The sequence below is a fragment of the Hemicordylus capensis genome, chromosome 12 (assembly GCF_027244095.1).
Source record: "Hemicordylus capensis ecotype Gifberg chromosome 12, rHemCap1.1.pri, whole genome shotgun sequence".
Classification (NCBI taxonomy): Eukaryota; Metazoa; Chordata; class Lepidosauria; order Squamata; family Cordylidae; genus Hemicordylus; species Hemicordylus capensis.
The window spans coordinates 11,895,243-11,911,124 of NC_069668.1; the positions used below are offsets into that span (position 1 = coordinate 11,895,243).

The window sequence follows — 15,882 nt, forward strand, 5'->3', positions numbered from 1 at the left end:
ACCTGTGGTGCACCAGATGCTACTGAACTACAACTCCCATCATCCCACACTACAATTTATTGGGAACCCCTGCTCCATCACAAGAGTAGCCAGCCTGAGCTCTCAGCACTGTTGGACTACAACTCCCATCGCCCCCAGCTGCAATTTTCAGCTGTCCACGCAGCATTTGGGTTTGTAGTCCAGCAGGAGGAAAGTCTCTTGGGGGTGGAACGGCAAGCAGCGGCTTCTCCAAGGTTGCAGGCAGGCATCTCTCTCAGCTGCCAGGGAGGGAACTTGAACCTCAGATGCTCTTCCCAGAGCGGCTCCATCCCCTGAGAGGTATATCTTCCAGTGCTCACACATCAGGTCTCCCATTCATATGCAACCAGGGCAGACCCTGCTTAGCTAAGGAGACAAGGCATGCTTGCTACCACAAGACCAGTTGTCTTCTAGACATGATCAGTCTCGCTCAGTACTGTTTGCACTGACTGGCAGCAGCTTCTCTGAGTCTTCTCCATTACCTGGAGATGCTGCCAGGGATTGAACTCGGGGCCATTGGCATGCAAAGCAGATGCTCCACCACTAAGCTACGGCCCCAACCTGGGTCCAGGTGGGCCCAGCAAATGGATCAGCCTAGCCCAGAACTCTGTGTCCCACAGCCAAGCAGCCTTTAAGAAGGGCAATATGGCATCTATAAAAGAAAAGGCTTTTGAGCTGGAAGGGACCTAAGTGGCCTTCTGTTCCAGCCCCCCTGTTCATTGCAGAAGACTGCTCCCACATCCTTGACAGATGCCTGTCTCCTGTTGTTTGCCCTCCAGCGACTGGCATCCCAAGGTAGACTGCCTTTGACCATGGGAGTTCCACTTAGCTAGCACCTCTAATAGCTGCTGATAGCTTACGAGTTTATATTACACCCCAGAGCCACCACCAAACAGTCCGGTGCAAAATCCTCCCTGGCTCAGCTTCCTCTCCTTTTGCATTTACAGGAGTCCCGAATTCCTCTGCCTCCCAGTGGACAGATGTGGGAACAATATCACCACCCAGTGCAGCTGGCACGGAAGCTGCTCTCAGCAAGTGGAAACCTTGAACTTTAGAAAACAAACGAGCGAAAAAGAAAAACAATCCCCGAGGAGACCCTCTGGTGAGATCAGATTCTGAGAGGAGAAACCAAGAAATGCACATGATGTTAAGCCCATCATCAATAAGAGACAGGCTTAAAAATAAGAAATGCCTCTTCCCCCCTGCCCCTTCAAAACGTTGCAGAGGATGTGCAGTGTCTAGATCAAAACTGCACAGGGAAGGTTACGTTGTATTCCATTCGCGGTAATAGCCACTTCCCGGGGGTGGGGTGGGGTGTGATTTCAAGCCGTGGAGAAAGATGCCAGGTGCCCCATGCACCACAGACCCGTCTGGATGAGGGCCTCTGGCAGTGGAAGATCAAGAGGACCAGTACAGACCGGACTCTGTTTCCCCCCGAATCGAGGCTGCACATTCTGGCTTAGCCCAAAGTATGCCCGGCTTTAAAAAATCCTCTAGTTTCAGCGGCTTTTTGGGGGGTGGGGGGGAAATCTGAGGCTACTGTTATGGCCCACCGCTTCTCCCTTGATGTGTGGCGTGGCCATGCCAGTAATTTGGCTTTTCAAAACTCAATGAAGGGGGAGTTTACATAGGCTTTAGCTATGCAGAATGGATGTAACCTGAGCCTTTTTGTCTGAGCTGACTCCATGAACCTGCAGTTTCCTTCATGACAGAGAGAAAGCCTTGACTTCTGCTTTAAACTTCTCTGCCTCTTAAACCATCTGGGTGTGGGTGGGTGTCTGAGTGGGGCGGGGGGACATGAGATGATGAAGGCAGTCACTCACAAAGGCAAGGGTTAAGCATTCTGCTGTTTGATCCAGGCAGTCTACAAATATGACAAAATAAATAAGTAAATCCCCAGCATCCCTAGCTACAATGGCCAAATTGTCCTCCGACATTTCCAAGCCCAAGAACTCCAGCCTAACAATATTCACGGGCTGCTTCTATCCAAACTCTGCTTCAGCCAGAGGTAGTTTTGTCGTCGGCCGAATAGGCCCAGCTCTCGCCCAGGTTCCTTTCCCCATTAGAAGCGCTGCAACAACAAAAAAGAGCTTTCACTCTCAGCATACTTGACCACAAACAAATTCTCACCATTCAAGCCAAGCCACTTACAGTATATACAGTACATTTCTTGGCGTCAAGTCCAGAGATTCCAATGATATTTGAGAGTGTTCTGTGTTTTTTAAAAAACACGGAAAGCCATTAAAATGCACAGATGGAACAGCCAACAGCAGCAAGAAAACTTGCAAGTGTGCACATTTTTAAAAGGAGAGCACGTAGAGGAAAAGTAAATAGGAAAGGGAAAAGCGGGGTGTGTGAGTGTGAGTGTGAACATGAGCACAGCATTTTGCAGCTTCCAGGCTCATGAGGGCTGTGTTTGTGCTTCCCATCCCTAGGAAGGAGAATGAGGACACAATGACACAAGGGATCTAAACTGGTACACACACACACACACACACACCAGTTTAACGCTCATTACTTCCCTGCCAAAGATCCTTGAGTGAGGAGACATTCTTGATTAGAACTGACTGCTTGACGTCTTTTTTTCTCTTTAAATAGCAGGGGCTAGACACTTAATTGAGAAAGGGCGTTTTTCGAAGGCCTGGTCTCAAATTGCCACCAAATGGGTCGACGGCAACTGTAACTGGACTTCTCCAGATGATCTTCACAGGTGACAGGGTTCACGACAGAGAAGTCACTCTCTTAAGTACCCTGGGCCTAAGCTGTTAAATAAACAAATAAATGCAAGAAATAAGAAATAAATGCAAGGAATAAATACCTTCGACATGGCCATGGGGAAATTGGGGCCAGTGTTCCCTCTCCCAGGGATTCCCAGATGTTGTGGACTACAACTCCCAGAGTCCCCGGCTGCAATGGCTTTTGCTTGGGAGTTATGGGAGTTGTAGTCCACAACATCTGGGAACCCCTGGGAGAGGAAACACTGATTGAGACGGGTGTTTCTCAGAAGCAGGTCTCTGCCCCATCCTACACTGTATAGCTGGTTACTTTTGAAACCAAGTAAAATGGCAAAAACAGCTGATGCGGAGGCAGGACATCTTGCTGCAGTCACTCTCTGAATTCCATCCTTGCATGCAGACGAAAGCGCAAAAGGATGCGTCTCGGAACCACCCAGATTTGTCTAATTCTTGTTGACTTGGTTTTAAAGGCTGGCATCCATAGGAGGGCTCTCAAAAGTGAGGTGGCCAGCCAGCCCCAAGGACCTGTCCTCCAAGAGGGTTTGACCCTCGGCAAGCTCAAAGACCCCATGGAAGCCCTTTCTCAGATGTTGCCCGGTGCTTGTTTTCCCACGTACAGTTTAAAAACGTCTGGCGCAACCTCCGAAGCACCCATCAATCTCCATTGCTGCCCCCGCCCCGCCCATACAAGACAGCGCTGAAATGTGCGCTCTTAACGTCTCGCAGGAAAGGCCCGCCTGCCAGTGCCTGTCAGTTGCCACCTTGCTGCTTCTCCCCGCAAGGCAGCCATGTGTCCTGCTCCGCTCTCGCCCTCATCTGCCACTCTTGTGTTTTGTGTTTCGGTTTCCAGCCGCCCAGTGACGTCATTGCAGCGAAGAGACGCTCCCGTGCCCCCCTCCCCAGCTGCCCAAGATGAGGGGTGACCTGAGTGATCAATGGAGCCCAGCAGCCCCTGGGGTGGTTGCTTAGCAACGTCAAACACATACAGAGGAGTCAAGTTCGGCAGCCTGCCTCCCCCAGCAAGAACAAGAGGCCTCTGCTGCATCCCCTGGTAAGTTTCTGGATGGCTAAACTCCAAGGGTCCCTGCCTTAAATTCCCAGGTATCTTTGGGGCAGACCAGAAGAGAACTCTTCCCCCCCACCCTTGTGTCTGCTCAAAAAGGTAAGGAATACCGTGTCATTTTCTCCACATTTCCACACTGGGAAGTGAATGTTTTAAAGGGTGGAGGTGTTGGGGATTTCAGTGAAAGAAACACAGCTAGGGTACTTGCCATTTAAAAATAATAATGATGATGATGATAATAATAATGTTCTGCCCCAGCCCTAAGAGCAGCTTGGCACACAGGTCATGGACAGTTCAAGCTTTTCCTGGCATGGAATTGTGATAGGAAAATGCTTCTCCTTAGTTTCTGTGTCATGGGATAGCAAAAACACTGCCTAGACATGTATATATCAGGCGGTATATTAGATAGATAGATAGATAGATAGATAGATAGATAGATAGAATAGAACATGGCCAGCAAAAAAAGGGGGAGGGAGTGTCCCTTAGGTACTGTATACTGTGATCAATTCCATGCTTTTAAGGGCAGCTTGATGGACAGGAATTTGCCAGGAATCTTTGCACACGGGGCTTTTGAAGCCGTTTAACTCACATCTCCTCCGGAATGGAGGGGGTGCGCTCACATATCGGCCAGATTTACCCCGAAGTCCCTGCGAGTTATCAGGGAGCAGTTCACACACAATTGGGGGATTTCACTGTGCATTAGAGTGTAACCCAATTTATATCCGGGGTAAAAAAATTCACTATTTGTGTCGGGTTTTGGGGGGACAACTTTGAGTTCACAGTAAAGCCTCCCTGTAAACCTGAGGTAAAACTTGCTGTGCGTAAAAGCCCCAGGAGGTTTTACTGACAGATCTCCCACCACCACCACCCCACCGCGAATCCACTCCTGATTGGAGTGTGCCAGTCCACATATTTGCTGGATTTAACCCGACCTCCCTGCGGGCTGTCAGGGACCAGGACAGACAGGGCTTTATTTTTCTCTGAAGGGAGGCTACAAATTCTGGCTTAGCCCAGGTTATGTCCGGGCTTTAAAAAAATCTTCTATTTCCACCAGCAGCTTTTGAAAAAAACTCTGAAGGTGTTATTGGAGGTGCTGATGGCTATGTGAATGGTCCATCTAACCCCTCAAATTAAACTAATCAAAGCAGATTCACTCTTCAGATACCCCGAGGCAAAGAGCCCTGTGTGAAAAACCTACAGGCGGCATTTTTAACCTGCTCAATTTCGGCAGGCAACATGGAGATAGGTAATAATCTGCATGTATATAATGGGCATCCTTGCAAACCATACTTCAACAAGCCAAAGAATTCTGTGATGATGCACCTGGGTGAAAAGCCTATTCACCCAGGCTTTTAATTAGACTCACTGTTTTAATATTTCTCACCTTGTTTTAAGTTTTTTTTAATGTTTTAATATTTAAATTTTGTTTTAATTGTGTTTTTTATTGCAAACCACCCAGACACGCAAGTTTTGGGTGGTATAGAAATGTGGTTAATAAATAAATATCACCTCTGACAGCGATTGGCTGAGCTGATCAGATCTTGCTGAGAGGCAGGACAGGCGGAAGAACCATAGGGAAAGAGGAGCTGAAGGGGAAGGAAAGGAGGGGGCCAAGATTCTGGAAGACAGCAGCAGCCAGAGGTAGGAGGTCGGACAGGAGAGAGGAAATACAGCTATTGATCTGCAACACACATGCGATGTTATAAGACTGTAACGTGGCAATCCAATCCAAAAGAAGGCATCGGAAATGTGGGCAGCACTTTGCTGTCAGCACAGGGACTGCGGTGTCACAACACAGGAAGTACGGAAGTACACTTTGCAGATCTGTAGTGATGCGGTGGTAGGGGTTAATCTGGAAAGCGCCCATCTCTCAGAATCACACTACAAGCGTCTCTCTTTCTGTGCACAGGGGACCATGGCTTCCGAGTCCGAAAAGAGCTATGAAGGCTCTTCTCAGCGGAGCAGCCTGCTGGAGCCGCAGAGCAGCCTGCTGGAGCCACGGAGCAGCCTGCTGGAGCCGCGGAACAGCCTGCTGGAGCCACGGAGCAGCCTGCTGGAGCCGCGGAACAGCCTGCTGGATCAGCTGTCAGAAAGCTCTGAGAGGAGCAGCTTGCTAGATCTGCCAGCCCAGCCAGGAAAGAGAAATCCCAAAGCTTTCGTCCGACCCTTGTCTGCCAGGATCAACGCTCAGTGGACGGCCACCTTCTACGAGAGTGTGCAGCAGAGGGCTCTGCATTTGCAGGAGGCGAGGGTGCAGAAGCTTCACCGGGACAAGGTGCATGAGAAAAAGGTGGAGGAGAAAGAGCCCCCCGACCAGCTGTGCAAGGAATGGTTCAACGACGAGTCTGTGACTCTGGAAACCCGGACATATTTGCTGGATAAGCTCCTCCCCACACTCGTCCCTGGCGTGGAGAAACTGCTCAAGGTGGCGGAACGGAAGAAGGCCCTGGAAGCAGCGGAGTTTGAACCCCTCAGATTTGACCCCCTGAATTTCCTGGGAGAGTACCTGATGAGGAACAATCCTGCCTACGCCCTTTCTGCAATGCCGAATCCCTATATGAGAGGGATGAAGGCCGTCACGGATGAGCTGAAAGCTCAGGTGCCGGAGACGACGATGCACAAGTGAGTCTGGGCAGGTGGCAGAAACCCTTCCTCCGTAGGTCTAGATACCGGAGGTGGATGGGGCAAGCGTGGCTTGCCATGACCCTTTCTTTCTTTTTCCTTTACAATAGCCATATCCTGCCCCTCCAGTGGTTCACAACAATAGACTAGATCAAACCATGTGAATCAAACTCAGTTCAAATTAGATCCCATTAAAACCAAATTGACACATTTCAATGTCTTGGGCTCCCTCCTACCCAGCAGCTGGACCCAGTGGCTGAATGTGATCAGAAGGAAGGACACTAGTGTTCCCTGCAACAGGGATTCCCAGATGTTGTGGACTACAAGTCCCAGAATCCTCAGCCAAAGGCCATTGCAGCTGAGATTGCTGGGAGTTGTAGTCCACAACATCTGGGAATCCCTGTTACAGGGAACACTGTCCCTGACTGTTGGCCACTGTTGTTGCGGATTATAGGAGAAAAACAGCTGGGGGACCCGACGTTGGGCAGGCCTGCGGCCGAGAGCAAGCGGTTCCCAACCTGTGGCCCTCCAGACCTTGCTGAACAATTGTGGCCGGGGACGATAGGAGTTGTAGTTCAACAGCAGCTGGAGGGCCGGGTTTGGGCTGCACAACCGAGGCCCTCCTGCAGATGTTGGACTACAATGCCCATCACCTCTGACTGTTGGTCACTGTGGCTTGGGGATGATGGGAGTTGTAGTCCAGAAACATCTGGAAGGCCAGAGTTGTGCAGCCCTACCCTAGAGGGTGGGCGCCTCTCTAGGTATATAGCTGTTCCTCTCACACTCTCCAAGAAAGTCTTTTAGGAACATCAGGAGATCCCTGCTGAACCTAGAAGGGCCCACCTAATCCAGGCCTGCTCAATTTAGCACACACCCCCAGCTGTTTTTGGACTACATTTCCCATAATCCCCAGCCACAGAAGCCAATAGCCAGGGATCATGGGAGTTGTAGGTGAGCAGCCCTGATCTAATCCAACACCCTGTTCCCAACAGTGGCCAGCCATCTTTTGGGGCGTTAAGAGGGCAGTGGGCCCCTTATTGTAGTGTGTGTGTGTGTGTGTGTGTGTGTGTGTGCGCGTGTGTGTTACTGAAAGTGTGTAAGAAAAGTGAGGAGTGCTGGACCCTACAGGTCCAGCCCATGAGGAATGCCTGCGCCCTACAGGCTAGCCCAGATGAAGACCTTGGTGAAAGAAAAGCGCCAGCAAAGGGAGGAAGTGAAAAATATCAAGAGCCAAGTGACCGACATGCGCAAGGAGGCGCTGGGCGTGCAGTTCAGCGAGTGGACCCTGGATGCCAGTGGACAGATCCCCCTTGCTCTGGTAAGTAGTGTGCCCGTTGTTGTCTTCTTTTCAAGCAACACGCCCTTGAAATGGCAGCTTTGCCTTGCAGGTCCAAAGTGCGCTGAGGTCCTTCCTGGAGGTTGTCACTGCAGCACCAGCTGATGAGACAGGTAAGAAGCTGTGTACACCTTACTTTAGATCCACGGCCTGCCGTCCGGAGGGATGAAGGCCCATGGGGTTTTCCTAGCGTGCCTGAAGTATGGATCTCGTGCCCAAAGACAGGCCCATTAATCTAGCCCAGGGTTGCTCAACTTCGGCCCTCCTGCAGATGTTGGCCAACAACTCCCATAATCCCTGGCTGTGGTTGGGATGATGAGAGCTGTAGTCCAAAAACAGCTGGGGGGCCTAAGTTGAGCAGGCCTGATCTAGCCCCTTGCAAGCACTTAGACCAGGGGTTCCCAGCCTGGGGTCTCTGGGGCGCTTTCCAGATGTATCTCCGAAGTGTGCTTCCGCACTTCCTGTGTTGTGACCGCAGTTCCTACGCTGACAGCAGGGTGCTGTTCAGATTTCCAATGCCTTGTTTTGAATTTAATCGCTGCAACCAGGGCAAACCCTGCTTAGCAAAGGGGACAAGTCATGCTTGCTACCTCAAGACCAGCTCTCCTCTCCTTCTCATGAGCGGTTCTCCTACATTCTGGGTAGGAGTCTCTCCCAGCCCTACCTGGAGATGCCGCCAGGGACTGAGCCTGGAACCTTCTGCATGAGAGTAAGTGTGCTTCAATCTGAGGCCGGAGCGTCATATTACAGGGAGTGCAAATGTAGCACTCATGTGAGTGCTTTAGTACAGTGAGTAGAAGCTGGATTGCCCACATGGATCACAACCAGAGTGTGGAGAAGGGGCCTTGAGATCTTCTCCTGCCACAATCCTAACCCGGATTCTCCTTCTCATTGGCGCCCGCGCGAGCTTTCTTGCCTGACAAGCAGTACCTGCAGCAGAGAGCATGATGGGAGTTGTGATGTGGCTGCGGCAACATCAGTGAGGGCGGGGAGGCAGGGTTGAGAGCCCCTGCCATAGAAAAGGAGGAGCACGCCTTGCTAGAAAGGCAAAATTCAGCCTGTTTCCCCACAATGCTTCTGGACTGCCTCTCAAATCGCCTTTGTTTCTGCAGAAATCTACGCCAGGTCTCTGGAAGCCGTAGGAACCTTGGAAGTGAAACTGAACGAAGAGCAGTTCCAAGAGGTGAGGCACAAAGCGGCTTGTTGGTGACACAGGAGCATAGGAAGCTGCCACATACTGAGTCAGACCCTGGGGAGCCAACGTTGAGAATCCCTGTCTTATAGCACTCACATGCCGTGCTAACCAAAGGCCACTGGGGCTGGGGATCATGGGAGTTGAAGTCCTATCACATCTGGGGACCCAACGTTGAGAGAATCCCTGCTATAAGATATTTATTTATTTGTTTATTATTAAAACTTTTATACCGCCCTTCCAAAAGGCTCAGATTCCCTTTAGAGCAGGCCTGCTCAGCTTCTGCCCTGCAGATGTTGGCCTACAACTCCCATAATCCCTAGCTATTGGCTGCTGTGTCTGGGGGCTGTGGGAGCTGTAGTCCAAAAACAGCTAGGGAGGGGCCTAAGGTGAGCAGGCCTGCTTTAGAGGACAGGGGCATCGTTCAGTGGCAGAGCATCTGCTTTGCATGTAGAAGGTCCCAGGTTCATTCCCTGGTAGCATCTCCAGGTAGGGCTGGGAATGACTCCTGACTCAAACCTTGGAGAGACACTGCCAGTCAGTGCAGGCAATACTGAGCCAGATGGACCAATAGCCAGACTCTGCATACAGCAGCTTCCAGTGTTCCTAGGAAATATGCCTGGGCAAAAGGGGTCCTCAAACTTGCAAACCCAGATGTTGCTGGTGTACAAAGGCCAAAGTCCATTGTGATGGAAGATTATAGTACTTCTAGTCTTGACAATATCTAGGGACCCAAGCTTGCGAACCCCTGCACCACACCATAATGGGGCATGGAAAACAGGGGTTTGGAAGCAGCCGTGAACCCTCCCTCTGCATTTGACATGGGCAACGGCCTTGTGGGTTTCCCTCCGTCCACCCTGGCAGACGAAATAAACCGGCTGTAATCACTCAGTCCCAGCCCTGGGTTCCTTCTGGCAGCCTTTATTATTTACACTGCACAGGCCGCCTTTTCGAATGGCCTTTCTCTTGACTCATAAAAACTCACCAAGGTGATAAATCCGAAGTGTGTTAAAAGTGTCTCTGAGACTGGGGCTTCATATAAATCTCCGCTTGAGCGCATTCCTGATGCGGGAGCATTTCGGTGACGCCGATTCCCAAAGCCTGTTTTGCTGAATTGTTCGGTTTTAAACGGGACCCGGAAGGGTTCCCGTCGCCACCATTTTGCAGGATTTGTGAATGGCTGCCAGCTGTACCAGAGGCTGCCTCATGTGGGGAACAGCACTGAGAGGAGCGAGCAGAAAGGTAGCGCAGGCACCGAATCCACCTCCTGGGGCAGGTAGATGGCTGGCATCTGGAGACCAGAGCTGCCCTTGGCAGCCAGGAAAGGGGCCACGGCTCTGTGCTGCCCGTGATTCTGAGGAGGAGGGCTTGAAAGTGGCCTCATATTCACCCAGCAGCGGCACGGAAATGATTCTCGGTGCTTGCTGCCGCTCTTCCGAATTTGCTTCCGTGGTTTTCAAAAACAGTCATTTAAAAGCGACCTGAGATGGGGAGATTTGGATTTCATTCATTCCTGTGGGTGTCCGTTTGGGCAACCAAGTTCAGAGTTTCAACCCAGCCTGATACCTAAACCAGATAACCGCGCCAAAATATCGCAGAGCTCCGACACAGGCATGATGCAACGCCTTGCAATCAGCAGTTGTGGAAGGGCGATATCAAAAAATCCCCTACGAAGAACACACTTGTCTCTGCAAATCGGGAGATATTGAAACAACGGCTCATGTGTTCCTTTACTGTCAATTTTACCAAGATATACGGCGTTGACATATGTTTGATATGTTTCCTTTTACATGTTTGATCTAAGATCGTAAATAAACAACTAACTAACTAACTAACCCCTTTTATTAGCTGCCATCCAGGTTGTACACATTCTTTTTATCGTGATGATCTTTTAACTGACCAAAACGACCTGAGATCTTATAATGTGGCTAGGTTCTGCTTCATAGCCAGTAAAATCCGCCAGGAGTTCATTAAGAATCATTCTTCATTTATCTTTAACTATGTGCTTAACTACAGGATCACAGAACCTGTAGGTTATGTAGGTTTTGTGTGTATGTTGGGCTTCTGTTTGTAAACGGTGCTGGTCTGTGATCGTAATAAAGGGATTGATTGATTGATTTCGTTCCAGAGCCCCAGGGCAACCCTAGAGAAAGCTCGGTTTGGGTCACCACCAAACGAGCCACTGGTGACTGCAGCCGCACCTCCCCCAGTGAACTTAATAAGCAGCGGGGTTCTAGATCCGTGTCATCACCACATCCGGCTCCGGGTTCCCCGAGGCAGATTGTCTTCCATGGGCCCTGCTCTTTCCTGGGTGTGCCCCAAGAGAATGCCCCCCTCCCCCACATAGCACGAGGGGTGCTCTCAAGGAGTGGCAGCAGCAGGCCCTTCTGCCTGGGCTGGTGCCAGTGATGCCAAGCCCCGGACACCAGCTCTGACTGGCAGCAGCAAGTCGCTAGGATTTCAGACTGAGTCCCTCTGGAGAGGGCAAGGATCCACACAAGATTAAGGGTGCTGAAAAGGGAGGTGAAATGGCAGAGGCAAATGACACATTTCTCTTTCTCCCTCTCTCCTCCCCTCCCCAGTATGTTCTTTCTTACACCAAGACCTTCACCAGCGACAGGTTCCAGGAGCTGCTGAAGCACTTCCTGCAGTGCGCCAATGACACGCGGGACCTGATCAGGCACGACATTTGGAGGCAGATGTTTGTCCAGCTCTTCCTGGACTGCGACCACGGAAAGGTAGCCTGACAGATGCCCTCCGAAATCCCTGCAAAGATTCTGCCCGGTCATCCCCTCCCAATATGCCCGTCTCTTGGGATCCTAGACAACCAGGGCTCTGGGGACTTGGCAGCAAACCCGCTCCTCGCCTCTGTGACCAGTTCAATGCCAAGACCACTCTCCTGGCTAACATTCCAAACAGAAATCAAGCTAGTTAAGTAGTCAGCCCCGTTTACACACTGTGTCTTCAGGCTTCACTCTACAGCCCGCATGCCTAGAAACATGAGAGCTCTTTTTCATGAGTCTCAGGAACCTGAGTTCTGCACCAGAATTCAGAGCTTGTCTGGGAAGGAGAGCCGGTGCGTGAGTTGTCCCCTTTGCTAAGCAGGGGCCCCCTTGGTTTGCATTTGGATGAGTGACGACAGGTGAGTGCCGTAAGCTATTCCCCTGAGGGGACGGGGCCGTTGCTCAGTGGCAGAGCATCTGCTTGGCATTCAGAACGTCCCGAATTCTCTCCCTGGCAGCATCTGGCATTGATAATCCAGCATCCTTCTTTTTATATAGCCTTTCCAATGGCAACAATGAGCAATACTCAGTAGTAGCCATTTCTGGTCAAGAGGACTAGATCAAACACCAGGGCGCTTCCACACTTCCTGTGTTGTGACACCGCAGTCCCTCCGCTGACAGCAGGGTGTTGTTCACATTTCCGATGCCTTCTTTCAAATGTAATCGCTGCGATATAGTGCTATGACGTCGTGTTGCTGGTGGAAAAAAATTGCTGCTTTTTCGGGTTGTTAGTTTCCGCGAGAGACTGCTCCCCCTGCTGTTTACGTTTTGAATGCAATTTGCCCAAACGGAAGCATTTTGCTGCTGTTGAGCAGCTAATCTTGAAAGCACCCAGGTCCTTTAGGCGTTCTCAGTGCAGCCTGCAAATTAGCAAAGCATCTTCAAGGCTCGGAAGCCCATGCCCTTGGTAAGGCAAAGGCACTGACTCACCTGGGCACTTTCCAGATTATACACTACAACAGTGTCGCTACTGTCCGTTAAGTGCGCTTCCATACTGCCTGCGTTTCGACATTGTAGTCCCTGCGCTGCCAGCAAGTTCACATTTCCGATGCCTCCGTTTGGATCTTCTCCTTGCGTTTTGGTAGTGACACGGTTGTAGCGGGTAATCTGGAAAGCACCCTGGTCACAAGGGCTTCTGAGAGCCAGATCCGGGCTCCCAAGAAACATGACATATCTTCTCAGCGTTTTCCGAGATCTGACTCCTACCCATTTGATCCTGGCTTTGGAAGACTGTGCTGTTTCTCCACAATCCGTTCCAGATTGCCCGCTATCGCAGGTCCCTTAAGGTCCCTTAAGTATCCTTCCATATTGCCTGTGTTTTGACATCGCAGCCCCTGCGTTGTAAGGAAGATGTTGTTCATATTTCCCACGCCTTCTTTCAGATTGTGTTGCTGCGTCACAGCCCTCACATCGGCACTGCAAAAAAACAACTGTATTTGCCCGTAGTAGGAGGCTTGCCCCCTTACAACGGATCTGACGAAGGAGACGGCAGAACGGTGAAAGAATGACATGGATGTTAACCCACTCCCAAGTGGAAAAGCTGCCTTCCTTTGGGGTCGCCTTCCTTGCCTTTAACCATGTGTTTCCCCTCCGCTTGCTGTCCCGGTTTCCTCCTGGGTTTTCCTCCCTTTGTCAACCCCCTGCCCTCGGCCTGGGAGAGAAGGATGCTTGTGCTGTTCCCTTCTCGCATGGCCAGGAGACGTGCCGGGGCTTTTCCTGTCCGAGGCGGAGTGTGTTCCTTCCAGTGGGGGCTCCGCACCGAGATACAAAGAGCCACCTAGCCGACATGTATTCGGAGCAGAAGCCGTGGAGAGTGGGGATCCCTCACACTGCAGTCACTCCGTACACTGGCGCTCTTCAGTCTTTGCCCAACGGGTCCCACTTTGGCCCAAAAACGTCTGCAGTGTGAGAGCCATTGGCCACCCCGCTGACCTCCGATCGGTGCTGCTCTTTCCGCAGAGCTGGGCAGCGCCTTTAAGGGACATGGAGCCCTATCGAGGAAGGCACAGAAGTCCTTCTCGGTCACTTTCCCTGTAGGAATCTAAAGGTTCAATGTTCTGTTTTTCTTAAAGGAGGCCCGCTGGGGCTTGGCAAGGCACAGCACAGCACGGTGGGGTCTGGGGAGGGGCTGGGGAGAGGCCTAAAGGCCTGACACTTCGCACAGAGCTAATAAGCAAATAGGGCCAATAGGAGCAGCTGCTGCCCCCCCCCGCCCTGGGCCTTGGCCCAGATAGCTGCTATTGGGGGTTGTAGATTTTATCCCCCAGTTAATTAGCAGAGCACTAAAAAAGAAGCTACAGTTACAGAGTTTAGTTGTTGCAGCTAATGATAGAAGACACATGGGGATTCTTGTAGAACTAAACGATTGATTGATTGAGTGATTGATTGATTGACTAAGTGCCGTCAAGTTGGTGTCGACTCTTAGCGACCACATAGATTCTCTCCAGGATGATCCATCTTGAACTTGGCCTTTAAGATCTCTCAGTGGTTCATTCATTGCTGTCATAATCGAGTCCATCCACCTTGCTGCTGGTCGTCCTCTTCTCCTCTTCCACTTTCCCAGCATGATGGACTTCTCAAGGGAAATGGGTTTTCGCATAATGTGTCCAAAGTTGGATAGTTTGAGCCTGGCCATTTGTGCCTCAAGTGCAAATTCTGGATTGATTTGTTCTATGATCCATTGGTTTGTTTTCCTGGCTGTCCATGGTCTCCTCAAAAGTCTTCTCCAGCACCCAAGTTCAAAAGTGTCAATGCTTTTTCTATCTTGCTTCTTCAAAGTCCAGCTTTTGCATCCATAGAGTGTCACGGGGGGAAACCATTGTCTGAACGATTCTAATCTCTGTAGGTATAGAGACGTCATGGCATCTCAATATCCTTTCCAAGGCCTTCACTGCAACCCTCCCAAGTGCTAGTCTGCGGCGTATTTCTTGACTTCTGGATCCTTGACTGTTAATGGTCGATCCTAAAAGGCAGAAACTACCCACCACTTCAGTGTCTTCATTATCAGTTCTGAGGCTGGTTGCTGTACCTGTTGTCATCAGTTTAGTCTTCCTTACATTTAGTTGTAGTCCCATTTTTTCACTGTGCTCCTTGACTTTCATTACTAGAGCTTGCAGATCATCGGCATTAACTAAATACTAAGCATTTATTGGTGAAGTACACTGTGGATAGGAAAGACCTAACCCTAAAGAACTACATAAAGAAGCTCTTCTCACGATCGGTGAGAAGAGCTTCTTCCGGGTCTGTGGGGAGAGCGGGTTTAGCAGTTGATGTTCTATAGGATATCAACTGCTCAGAATACAATGGCAAGTGGCAGGCTTTAAAGGCTTGACTCTGCTCCCGTTTCTTAGATCGGGCTCTTGGACAGACAGAGGATCTTAATGTTGCTGGAGACTTTCTACGACAGTTGTTCAGAGCTCATCCAGAAAGGATTCTGCAATCCAAGGAAATGTAAGTCTGCAGGCTATAGGCCACTTCCAGCCTCAGAAGCAGGATGCCTCTCAATCCCTGTTGCAGGGGAGCAACAGCAGAAGAGAGGGCAAGCTCTCACCTCTTGCCTGTGGGCTTCCTAGAGGCATCCGGTGGGCCACTGTGCAAAACAGGATGCTGGATGAGATGGGCCACCTTGGGCCTGATCCAGCAAGGCTGTTCTTATGTCAAAAGTAAGGTAGGAGCTGGGGGGAGTGGAGATGTGTGAGGCTCCTGCCAAGTCCGAGGAATTTCCCTGCTCCCTTGTTCAACCGCTGGGTTCAGTTGCTGGGGAGGACAGAGCCCTCGGACCCAGCGGAGGCCTCGCACACCGTCCCTTGCCCTGGCTCCTCCATTTGCTTTTGACAAGCACGTGTCCAAAAATCAGGGGCATGCACAGCTTGTCTCACCCGAATAATGATCGTGTGAACTAGCCTATACAACCTCACGTGGTTCACAACGCAAGGAAAAAGTAACCGTTATGAACAGTTACGGTCCTTAGAACCAACTGAAACAAGGGAAGGCAATTACAAACACAGGGACAGACGGGCATTTGTCTGTTTGGGTTCGGCCCTTCTCTTCCTGTGGGTTGTCATGGTCTTCTTTATTAACTTTAAATGGTCTTTTGAAGCGGTGGTTTGAATACATTGCAGACCACCTGAGGC

General features: G+C 50.6%; 1 protein-coding gene across 5 annotated transcripts in view; it reads left to right on the forward strand.

Moving 5' to 3' along the window:
- EFCAB5 (EF-hand calcium binding domain 5) overlaps positions 1-15,882 on the forward strand; it is a 36,047-nt gene that overhangs the window by 1,044 nt on the left and 19,121 nt on the right. For 4 of the 5 annotated variants that reach the window (XM_053275377.1, XM_053275382.1, XM_053275378.1 and 1 more), the window contains exons 2-9: positions 966-1,120; positions 3,604-3,804; positions 5,726-6,438; positions 7,600-7,756; positions 7,827-7,887; positions 8,887-8,957; positions 11,549-11,704; positions 15,100-15,199. In XM_053275377.1, coding sequence (XP_053131352.1) covers positions 5,732-6,438; positions 7,600-7,756; positions 7,827-7,887; positions 8,887-8,957; positions 11,549-11,704; positions 15,100-15,199 — 1,252 coding nt within the window. In that variant the 5' untranslated portion in view covers positions 966-1,120; positions 3,604-3,804; positions 5,726-5,731. Of the gene's footprint in view, positions 1-965; positions 1,121-3,603; positions 3,805-5,433; positions 5,458-5,725; positions 6,439-7,599; positions 7,757-7,826; positions 7,888-8,886; positions 8,958-11,548; positions 11,705-15,099; positions 15,200-15,882 lie in introns of those variants that run through there. The other variant, XM_053275381.1, reaches the window with a different exon arrangement.